Source organism: Antrostomus carolinensis, unplaced genomic scaffold (genome assembly GCF_000700745.2).
Source record: "Antrostomus carolinensis isolate BGI_N321 unplaced genomic scaffold, ASM70074v2 scaffold46818, whole genome shotgun sequence".
Taxonomy (NCBI): domain Eukaryota; kingdom Metazoa; phylum Chordata; class Aves; order Caprimulgiformes; family Caprimulgidae; genus Antrostomus; species Antrostomus carolinensis.
Genome location: NW_010335930.1, coordinates 1 through 11,946, shown reverse-complemented (window position 1 = coordinate 11,946; position 11,946 = coordinate 1). Strand labels below are relative to the sequence as shown.

The following is an 11,946-nucleotide window of genomic DNA, read 5'->3' as shown; positions in this document are numbered from 1 at the left end:
TAACTGTGGCAATATCTTCTCATACCAGTGATGGTTGGAGTTGTAGTAGAACTGAATAAAGCACAGCTACTGTGTAGGCAAAGAAACTCCAGCACGTTCCAGGAAATGGTTTAGAAACCCAAACTTGCCTCCTGGAAAACTAATCCAGAAGAAAACTAATTCAGCTAATTTTTCGCTCTGTGAACTGAGTGGGGGAAGGTGGAGAGGGGAGTGCAATAAATCATTAAAGATTTAAATTCTTTAAGTTTTATAAATTAAGATTAAATTTTGTGATTCTTTCCTTAAAGAAATAATCACAGATTTGTTTCCCAACTCAAAATCTTTTCACTTTTCCACCCTATAATGGTCTTAGCCACATGAGTGAGGAAATATATTCATTTCCAGCACGTTCAAGTCGCTGCCTTCTTCCTGTTTTGCTTCTCATCTAATATTTTCATGTCATCTTTTAGGTGTGTTTGTAGTAGAAATGCCTCCTGTGCCATTTGAAGCTACTGGAGAAGCTAATGAGAGTGGGTGTGTGACTGGAAGGGTGGGCAAGCTCTTATCAGCTCTCAGGCTCCATTCTGCCCACTCAACATGAGTGTCTCCTGTTGTTTTCACGTGTTGCTACACTCCTGTACAAGATAATTACCTTGTAAGCCTCGTTTTTCTGGCCAGTTGAGCCTCCAGCAGTCCATCTCCATTTTCCATCCAGGAATATTTCCCCTCAAGCTGGCATTTGTAATTTTCATGATGAAAGCTCCTTGGGCCAGTGATTATCCCGCTCTAGAAGTGCTGGTATAGCACGAGGCGTGATGAGGCACAGATCCTGACTGGAGCTTCTGTGACCTGTTTATTTATTTAATATGCTGTTCATTAAAAATACATCTCTGTGGTCTTTTTCCTTTGATCCTTCAGTAACTTCTGTGACTGTTTCCGTGCAGGAATCACAGCAACATGAGATTCTTTTTTTTCATTCTTCCTTGATGATAAAGATACTGAAGAATCAAGAACTCAGGGGGTGATCCTATTGGATCCATTTGAATTCCACACCCTAGTGTTAGGTGGTACCATTTAATTGCTCCTTGCTCAAACCTCAACAGCCAGCTCTGCAGCTCTCCAACAATTTTCTTCTCCAAACTGCACCGCTGCAGTGTCGGTGTTGGGCTCTCAAATGGGACCAGACAGATGGTTTCCTGAAGATCTGGAGACATTTACACCCTCACCTGATAATGCATCTGTATTAAAGAAAGCTATTGCCTTTTTTAAAGCATAATATAATCTCTAGCAACCACGGTGCCTAATTGCTCATTAAGTTGTTCCCTTCTAGAACCTTCTGGTTTTAAGTCATTCACTTTTATTTGTATTATTACCAGGAAGAGTTTTCTGCAATGAACATAGACAATGTGATGATTTTACGGTTCTCCTGGCGCGTGACCTCTCTGAATTAGGAGGAAGACACAGGGTGAAACCACTGTCTTGCAAATCAACAGAGTGACATCTGATGCCTCTGGCAGGTTTCTTTCCAGAGCTTGCTTTTAAAATTAACAGTTTCTCTCTTTTCCTGCAGCACTGCTGTTGAGTTCAGAGCTTTCCCTTGCATTTCTAGTTGTGTATACACAGATGGATAGAGAGATGCAGCAGGCCGAGGTGGACTCCTGGGGTCAATGATCCAACACAAAGACACGTAGCCAGGGACTGAAGGGTTCAGGCTTTACAGCTCTACAACACTGAGCAAATCATGTGTAACTTCCTTTTCCTCCCTGGTGTGTGTGCACTGAGAGTCTTCAGGCACTTGAGTAAGAGTGAAGGTGTTTGGGTTCTTCCTCAGTCCTACTGCAAGTGTTTTAATACCTGTGAGCAAGTCATTTAATCTCCTGTGTGCCTCAGTTTCCCATTTCCCAATTAAAACTGTAACAGTTCCCTGCTTCACAGGGTTGGGGAAGATCATTTTTATCAAGTGCTCCCTAAATGAGATGAGCACCATAAAGATTTAGAAATGAAGGGGATACAATTAAAGTATTATGTGGACCCAGAAGCGTTGTCATTGTGGAAGAGTAAAAGTACTTTTACATCTTTCTTTTTTTTTATTACAGATGGGTTGGGGTGATCTGGGAGTTTTTGGAGAGCCTTCTAAGGAAACTCCTAACCTGGATCAGATGGCTTCAGAAGGGATGCTTTTCCTGGATTTCTATACTGCCAACCCCCTCTGTTCTCCATGTAAGTAAACTTGAGTTTTAAACTGGCATGGAAGCGTGCCACCTTCTGAGAAGATTGGGATGTGAGCCAGCATCTGACATGAACTAGCAACCAAAGCAGTGATTACCCTCAGGGCAGAGTTTGGATTTGGTGCTTTCATCTTGCATTTTACTTCCCTTTTTATTTACGTTTTGATTGGAAAAGGTACAATCTTCACTTCATACAAAGCAGTGTTTTAGTGATCAAATCAGTCCAACTAAAGGATTTTTTACAACATTCTGGTTTAGTATTCTACCCTCAGTCATTGCATATTTTTTTTTAATCTTTCTTATTTTGGAATAAACAGACAAAGTGGTATCTAAATCGTTGCTGGACATAGTTTGTCTGATTCCATGGGCTTTGGTGAGACTTCATGTGAGGAATGGTAGCAGGCTGTGTCCTGCTCTCAACCCTGCTGGCTTGCAAGCTTCTTGGGGAAGGGACAAGAGATAAAAGAAACGTTTGGGTCTGGCAGATGCAGATATTTTTATCCTTATTGAGTTTTCTGTAGGGTGGGTTTGTTGTTTGTTTGGTTTTGTTTCCTTTTTTCCTCAAACCTGATTGGCAGCCAAGAATTGAAACTAAAATGAGGAGCGGGGGCTTTTTATTTGGATATAATTAGTCAGCATGCTGCTGATGTCCTTGCTCAGAAAAGGCATTTAAAATATGCTGAAGTCCTGCTCAGTCCAGTGGTGGTACTGCAGATGCTTAAACATCTGTTTAAATGTTCCCTGCAGTCAGGATCTGACTTTTATTGTCAAAGCTGGACAGCTCTTTCTCCACTATTACGTGACTTTTGTCGAGGCAAGCTTGAAAACAGCCTGAAGCGTGTCATCAGTTCCTGTATTTCCTCCTGCATATATAGGTCAGGTATTCCTTTTAGAGTTACTGAGATAAGAGGGCTGCTACTTTGACTGTTGAAAGTAATTACTCTTCAGCAGTGGGGTAATTTAATAGAGGGGCCAAATTTCAGTCAGGTTTGTTCTGGAGTAACTCAAATGATGAGGTATCAGAACCTGGCTGTCTCCATGGCTCACTGGAGAAGGGAGTGAGCCATGGGGATAGCCAGGCTGTTCAAATGTGAGTGATCTCAGTAACTGGCTGTGGCAAAAGGACACTGACATGCAGTCAGTGCACTGTCCTCAAGCCTTAATATGATAATATCAATCTAAAGCAGAGAATGAGTGTAAAATAAAACACAGTTTTATCATTTTGCAGCAAGAGCAGCGTTGTTGACGGGCCGTCTCCCAGTGAGGAATGGTTTTTACACCACGAATGCACATGCCAGAAACGGTATGGGCTTCATTCCTGATTTACCTTCCTCTCTTGATTTCCCTCTGTGCTTTGTAGGAAGTTTTGCTTTGAACAAAGGCTTGGCTCAGTGATCTTCCCCTATGGATCTTCCAGAGTGGCACAAAAAGATTACCATGTTAACTGCTGGTAATAAGTGTGCAATTTATTGCTTCCTCCTCATCAAGCAGAAAACCTCCTCAAATTAAGAGACATAAACAAGGCTGGTTGATCTTTTTGCTTCTCCTGGCTGAGAAGTGTTTCCTCTGGGCAGTCTAATTGGTGTCTGGTAAAAGAAAGTCACGTAGAGTGAATGTTAAGAGCCAGAGTAAAGAACAAGCTGCTCACAGTTTTATTCAGCAGCCAGTTTTCTAACCACTTCAGCCTTGGCAGTTTTATAGCACTGTTGAGTCCGTGGTGCTTCCAGGGAAGACTTTCTGGGAGGACATAGAATTTCTTTCAGCTCTTACAATCTGAGCAAGTTCATTGATAATTTGTTTTAGGAACAAAATGCTTTCATTTTAGAAAACATAAAGCAAATTTGCAAGAGTAAAGACAACTCTAGTGGACTCCTAAAGCACTTGATTTCTTTATGACCCCTCTTTTCAAGGATCTCACTTTCATTCGATGATGGCAGCCCCCTTTGTTGGCTGTGGTGTGCAAGTGGGTAGATATCTCCCTTTGATCTTCCTGAATCAACTTGTTCTCTTCATCTCGTGGCCTGGGAGGATTTCCAAAGAGTGATATCACTGGGACTTCACACTGATTGCTATTTCTGATCCAGTTCTAAGGATGGGTAGCCATGAGCTGTTTGCTCTAATTTTTGGAAGAGCCAGAAAGATTTTGTTTGTTTGTTTTACGCAGCCTACACGCCACAGGATATAGTAGGAGGAATCCCAGATTCTGAATTACTGCTTCCAGAGTTGCTGAAGAAAGCTGGCTACATCAATAAGATCGTTGGCAAATGGTAAATTTATTTTAAGATCTCTAGCTTTGAGATTTCAGTATGTGTGTGTATGTATTTTGAAAGAGGAGCAGAACAACCAGAACTGCAGGAAAAAACTGTTTTGAAGCTCAGATGTCCGACTTTTGAACTCTGTGGTGGATCTTTCCCCCTGCTGTGAGCAATTTCTGCATTCAGTGTTATCATTACAAGTACTTACATATATCTTCATACAAAGAGTTGAAGGAGTTTGTGTGTGTGTATATATATATATTTATAAACTCTTCAACTCTTTGTACTTCCATCCATGTATCACACTACTTAATCAAAAACCACCAAGATGTTCTGTTGGATCTTGCCTTTAGCATCTACATCCTTTTTATTTTTGCCCCCTGCTATATCTTGGGGTTTTTTGTTAACAGAGTAGACTAAATTCTACTAAATTCTTCTATCTCCCACTTCTTTTTGGGGAGGTGGAAGTGTGTGGTATAGAACTAGAGATGCAGACATCTACAGGGCTGCACTGAAGATTGTCCATTGAGTGTAGAAGATCAGGGTGGACAGGGGTAGTTGATAACCAGGTGTTTTAAGAGACCTAGAAGGCTGATCCAATACTCTGTGAGTAGTCCTTTGACTTTATAGACTTTCATGGACATCCAGCATAATCTTTGTAGAGGATACAGAAGAACTTCTGAAAAAAAACCCCAGTGTTTTGTGGTGTCTGCAAAAAACTGGAAGGGAAAAGCCTGAAAGGTATTCGGCTTGAACAAGCACAATGGAATTACCAGTTGAAACTGGTGCGTTTGTAACATTCGAATTTCAAATGTGCTTGTGGGCTGTAATGGAATCCCATGAGGCCTGGGGATCTCTGAACAGTTGATTCACAGTTTGGAACAGTGCTGTAATAAATAAATTCATAAATAGCAACTTCAAAACTACCTGGACACCAGAGGAGTCCTGCTTGATTAGCAGAGTAATTGTTAATGGAGAGGCTTCGGACAGGAGTAGTATCAGGGGGATACTGTTTAGGAAAGTAATGGGCTACAATTTATTTAACAGTTTTGTTAACAAGTTAGAAAAGAGCGAATTTGAATTGTGGTTGGACTCACCAGTGCTGCTGAAATTGGAAAGAAAGCAAACTAACCTAAGACAGTGAATTATTTATTAGCACAAATCCAAACAGCGGAGTATCCGTGAAGAATCGGATCAGTGGGCTGAATGCAATAAGATGCAGTTCAGTGCTAATACATGTAAATTCATACACCCAGGGAAAAGAAATAAACAATGCAAATACAGATTGGTTCCAGGCAGTTATGTGGAAAACAGTAAATCTGGAAGGACCTGCAGCTGGTAGCAAGAAGCAGACTAAATCTGAATCGTTGTGCACCCAAGAGCTGTTATCCTGGACAGGACTAGGGAATGATACTGCAGAGCAGAGGTCTCTGTCATTTGTGCACACCACCTGCTTCCTGGAGAGGTGTAAAGAAATGCAAAGGGCAGTAATTAAATTGGACTCTTATCCTAGCCACACATAGAATTTTAGGGCTTTGAATTATTTTTACATTTTCTAGATTTTTATATCCTTTCAGCATCCCTTTTAAAAACTTTTTAGGGTGTCCTGTGACAGTGAGGTCCACACTTTAATTATATGTTTGCAAGTCAAATATTTTCCACGACTGGTTTAGAATTTGTTGCATTTCATTAAATATCTCTCTATTTTTTGTACTGTGAGAGGGAGAAAATAATCAGCATCTCAGTGATACCTTTTTCAGATCTCTTCCTCTGTAAGTTCTCTTAGAGCTTTCTTAGAATAAAATAATTTTTCATGTCCCCTGTTGTAGAAACAGCCAGGAATAGCTTTGCATTATCATGTATGGAAATGAGGGAAGGATAGAATCCTGCAGGTCAGACTTGCAGTTTTAGTTACATCACCGAGATATGATCATAGATGCAATGATGATTATTTTCTGTTATAATTCATTTTGGAGTAGCTGGGAATAACACTATGGATCATTTTACATCAGGTAATGGATTTTATGCCCCTTATGTTCAGAAAACATGCAGAGGGTGATGGCATAAAATGGACAGGTTGCAAATTCGGGCTTGTGAGTGGAAGCTGGAATGATTCAATAAACATTAAGCTACGAAGATCTCCTTTAGAGGCTGAGAGAGGATGGGCATTCTGTATCTTTAAGATAGTATAAATGAAGGAAATGTAGAATTTGCAGTGTCGAAATTAGGAGATTAGAGAGGAGCTTCATCTTGAAGTTAAGGATGGAGAGTTTTCAAGCTGCATAGTACAATGGAGCTGTCATCAGGAGCAGCTAAACATGTTTTATGTTCACGTGTGACCATAAAGAACTCATTCTCATTTACATTCAGGTCTCTTTGTACCACTTTGGCTGCATGAATCCTCCATAAAGGGAATGCAGATATAATGGTACATTTCACGAGCTTTACCTTGTGTTTTTATACCTTAGTAGTATAAATGTGACTTGTCATAGATCAGAATCCTTAAGTTAAACACTATGTGCATCTTTGCAGTGGCTTTGGGCAATGTAGTGCATTGGTACAGATCATGGAGACAGTGTGAGAGAAGACACCAGTAGAAGGAAATAATGGAAAACAAGGTTGGACAGTGGCTAAAATGGGATATGTGTAAGCACTGGGGTGAGTCTGCGTGGATGTGCTTGCAACAAGTATGAGAAAGATCAAGATCATGCTCTGCAGTCATTTATTTGATTAAAATGCTTGAAGTTTTTCTTTTTAGGCAAAGATTGTTTTCTTGAATGCCATTCTGATGAGATTATTATTTGCTTCTTTGCAGTAGAATTTTAACTCATCTGTTTCTTTTGTTCCTAGGCATCTGGGTCACAGGCCCCAATTCCACCCCCTGAAGCATGGGTTTGATGAATGGTTTGGATCCCCAAACTGCCATTTTGGACCTTTTGATAACAGAGCGCTTCCCAATATCCCTGTGTATAGGGACTGGGAAATGATTGGCAGGTAATTCAGCTGCTTGCCTGCTAATGTTATGTTATTTGCTTTCCCTGCTGACATTACAGTGCTGGAACATAAATGCTGGCGTAGCAATCCCATTGCAGTGAAAAAAGGGTTGGCAAAACCAGCAGCTGCTTCAGAATCAGAGTTACAGGCTGGGTTAGATGAGCAGTTGATCTACAGGTACTTTACCCTGTGCAGAGGATTTTTATAGCATGGCAAGCATTGGGAATATCCTGTCCAGATCTTTAATAGCCACTGACTTAACTTCCAGGAACTAATCTTGTCTCTTTTCTGAGCCCATTCATATTTCTGGACTCTACAACATCCTTGTGCCAGGATCTCATCTCTTGCTTTGCCCTCATCCTTTTGAACAGGAATTTTTCCTCTAGTCTGGGGATGACCAATATCCAGCCTTACAAGGTCTGAGTGGTGGTTTCCATTGGAGCCAAGAGAGAATTAAGGGAAAACCTTGTGGGAAAATGCACAAGGAAGACAGAAACAGGAAGGTATAGATTAACTGTCAAGAGGTATTTGAATTTCAGGTCTAGGAGAGGAAGCAAGGATAGTCCTTCCTAGGGAAGGAAGAGGTTTTGAAGGCAATGCAGAGAGCAAAGGGTACTCAAGCACTGTTGCCTGGGCAGTACCTGCTGCTTCTTAGTTATGATTGTGGCACTTTTGCCTTTTCCAGTTGAACCTGAAGCAATACAGACCGAATTCTATGGTATCAATAGCCCTCAGAGGCTGGGCATGGTAGTTGACTACTAACCTTTATTCTAAGCTCCTAAACCACTTTTTGTAGGAGTCTGTCTTCCTCATCTCCACCTTACCATCTAAATTTAAAGTTGGAGCTCATTACATATGAAGCTGGATGTTTAATTCTGAGGGTTAATAAAAGATTTGAGTCCTAAGGCCAACCTGCAGGATGCGTGTGGACCATCTAGGGATGTGACTGCTCTACAGTGCCTCCCTCTCAGAGATGTTTACTTATCCTGTCATGCCCTAAAGGCTTCCTGTGGTGATTTCACTCCACTACTTCTCTTGGAAGCTGGTTCCATTCTGTACTGAAAGAGCTCTTTATTCCTTCTCTTCCTGTTTGTAATAACCTTTTGTCTGTTTGCATAACACCATTCTACACTCCCAGTCTGTGGTCTGTGCTGTTCTTGTCCATTCACTTTTGAGTCTGCTATCATCTTATTTGACTTGCTTTTATTTATTCTCCTGAGGAGTGCACCCCACTCTTCTTTGCTTAATTGGTGTCTAAAGATACTTCTAACACAAGATTTTCAAAGCAGCCCCAAATTCTGGTTCCAGGATTGCTCTGTCTCACTGGAAGCTGTTGTGGGCTTCTGAAAATTTTACTCACATTTCAAACAGCTCCCTGTCGAAGGAGTAGCAGCTTGAGATTTTGAAGCGTGCTACCTCTGTTCTAATAGCTTAACAGTGAAAGCTCAGTGGCTCAAGTTTGTCCAAAACTTGTGGTCATCAGTAATTTGGATCTTGCTGTTTCACTGCTTTCTCCCACAAGAAAAAATACGGTGACATTCTTTTTAGTATCTGAAGAGAGTTTGCTGAGAAGCAAGTTGGTTTGTCACCTACTTACACAGTAAGTAAAGGAGGGAAAAAAAAAAAGCCTTTTAATGTTGTATATTCCTTGGGATTTATGTTTTTTTCTCTCTAATTGATTTTATCTTAAGATATTATGAAGATTTCAAAATTGATCTGAAGACGGGTGAAGCCAACTTGACTCAGATCTACCTGCAGGTACTGTCTATTTTAATCCTGGTTTCTAAGCCACAGTGAATTTATGCTTCTTTTTTTTTTTTGGAGATTTAGATGGCAGAGGATGATTCCTTTAAATTCATTTTTATTGTTGTTTACAGGAAGCTCTCGATTTTATTAGCAAGCAGCAAGCCAGCCAGCAGCCATTCTTTTTATACTGGGCAATTGATGCTACCCACGCTCCTGTTTATGCCTCCAAACATTTCCTGGGCACTAGTCAGAGAGGACTGTAAGTCTCGTTTTTGTGGGTGTTGATTTTGTTGGGGTTTTTTTAATTAATACCTCATGCTGCAGAAACAGAAAACCTCAGCAATTTTTATTAGACCCAAGTGTATAGATAATTTCTCAGAAGTGCATGCGTGTGTGCTGACACACATTAGTTAGTGAGGACTGCTTGGTTTGTTCTTTAATAATTTTGTTGTAATCTGAAATGAAGCCCATGTGACTAAAACAGGGGAGAAGGGGGAGTCTAAGCTCCTTTGCCAGTCGTATGAGTAATGAAGTGCTGTATGTGGCACAGATAATTTTTTGGAAGGCTTTTGTATGATTAGTACCTGTTTTAAAAGCCTATAAATCAGACCAGCAAGCAGAAAAACATGCACAAAAAAAAAAAAAAAAAAGCAATTTACAGGAGGCAAAGAGCTCTGGAGATATCATGAACCTTGCTTCTGAGAGTGCACTTTGAAACCAGCACCCGTAAGCAACTGGATGTGTTAAAAACCTATTTTATAAGCTTCAAGTCTATGGCAAAGTGACTTTGAGAACTTTATAGCTAAATTTATAGCAGTTGCTGGTCTGTGTCCAGGAGCAGCTCACAACAGACCAAATTCTGACTCTTCATACCCAAGAGAGGTCAAGTACTCTCTGCAGGTAGGAGCAGTGACAGTGGAAAACTTAATTACAATGCCTGCTGCATAAGAGAAATATTTCTCTGGCATGGGTATAAATTGCATTCACTAAAATCATTGTGGGTGGTGGCAGTGCATTATGCTGTGAGGCACTTGTCCTCTTTTGCTGCCTTTAATATTTCACATCTACTTTTGCCTCAGATATGGGGATGCTGTGCGAGAAATCGATGATAGCATTGGAAAAATCCTCCAACATCTTCAGAAGCTGGGTATCAGTGAGAACACTTTTGTGTTTTTCACCTCTGACAATGGAGCTGCTCTCATTTCTGCTCCTAAACAAGGTGAGTCTCAGATGCATAAACCTGGGTTGGGGTTGTGAAATCAAGGCTTTAATCTCCGTGTCCGGGGCAAGTAAAGAGACCTGTCCCTGGGGTTTTCCACTGTGCAGTTAAGAGGAGTCTCAAAAGTCAGAGCATTTACGTTTAGAGTTAGCTTATATTCATTACTTCTGGTCACTGTTGGAGGAGGTATCCTTGGCTAAATGGACTTTTGGCCTAACCCAGTGTGGCTGTTCACTTGTGTGCATTTCCACTTGGTGCTTTGCTGTCAGGGGGTGCATATTTTTTAATTTATTTTGGACCAGGCACAATAACTTAGCAGGGTTTTCACTCTCTATCTGCCAAATGCATATTTGAGCTTTCTGAGTAATTACAGAGAGTTCAAGAGTCCCTCCTTCTTTAGTTCTCATGAAAAACAGCAAGAAGAAAAAGTATTTGTGTTACTTGACAAGTTTCCTTTTGTTTAAATGATTGTTTCTCTCAAACAGAATCATTGCAAATTGATTTTATAACCCACTCTCTTCTATTTGGAGGCAGGCTGTCTCGTGGTTACTGGACCACAGAGCAGATCCTGAATTCTGATTTCAGCTGAGCCACTGTGTTTGACTTTGTGTGACCTGAAATCAGTCACAGGTTCTCTCTGTTTGGTCCTCAGCAAGTTTAGCTACAAGGCTGGGTTAAAAACCCAGACATTCCTGCAAAGCACTTGCTATCTCTGAGAGTGAACATTCAGGGAATGCATGATAATTTTTTTCATTCTCCTATCTGCATCTTTTACTGCTCTGGTACTTTAAAAGGATTATGAAAAAAAACCAACCCTATTTCTGCCTGAAAGTGTCAGATTTCCTTTAGTTACAAACACCAGTTAACATCCTTAGAGGGAAGGAAAATGCCAGCAAAGTATTATCTGTTTTTTAGGGGGTTTCTGTTGGGTTTTTTTTCTTTGTTTGGTTGATAGCATGCTGTGTTTAACTGTCACTTTCTCCCTGACCTGAAAAGACACTCCTAAAATTATATCAGAAAGAGATATTTTAAAAAAAAAAAAAAAAACCCAAACACCACAACAAGCAAACAAAACAAAACCAACAAACCCAAACCAACTCTGGACACGTTATTTGAAGAAGCATTCATGCAGAAATGAAAATTCATTTAAAACTAGCCTAAAAATTTCCTAGTTGACAGTTGGGCACGTCCCTTTGAAATATGATATTGACATATCATGGTTTTTATGGCTTCTTTTCTCTCTCTCTCTCTCTAGGAGGAAGCAATGGTCGTTTTCTGTGTGGCAAACAAACCACCTTTGAAGGTGGCATGAGAGAGCCAGCTATCGCTTGGTGGCCTGGACATATACCTGCAGGAGGGGTGAGTGTCCATGTTGAACAATTCTGATTGGTCTTAAGTGGGCTGAAGTGAATGGAGTGGTTCTTATTCAACATGCCCAACGTGTCAGTCCAGACACTTGTCTAAATAAGGAGCTGAATGCTGTCCCTAGAGAAGGATGCCATTCACAGAATCCCAGAATGGCCTC

General features: G+C 40.7%; 1 protein-coding gene across 1 annotated transcript; it reads left to right on the top strand.

Moving 5' to 3' along the window:
* Window positions 1-2,072: 2,072 nt before the first annotated feature.
* GALNS (galactosamine (N-acetyl)-6-sulfatase) lies at window positions 2,073-11,780 on the top strand (the record flags this gene model as incomplete). The annotated part of the gene is made up of 8 exons (XM_010174691.2): window positions 2,073-2,199; window positions 3,436-3,510; window positions 4,372-4,474; window positions 7,313-7,456; window positions 9,148-9,214; window positions 9,334-9,461; window positions 10,282-10,421; window positions 11,677-11,780. Coding segments are annotated over exons 1-8 (885 nt in total), but the record flags the coding sequence as incomplete, so codon positions are not given.
* Window positions 11,781-11,946: the final 166 nt, after the last annotated feature.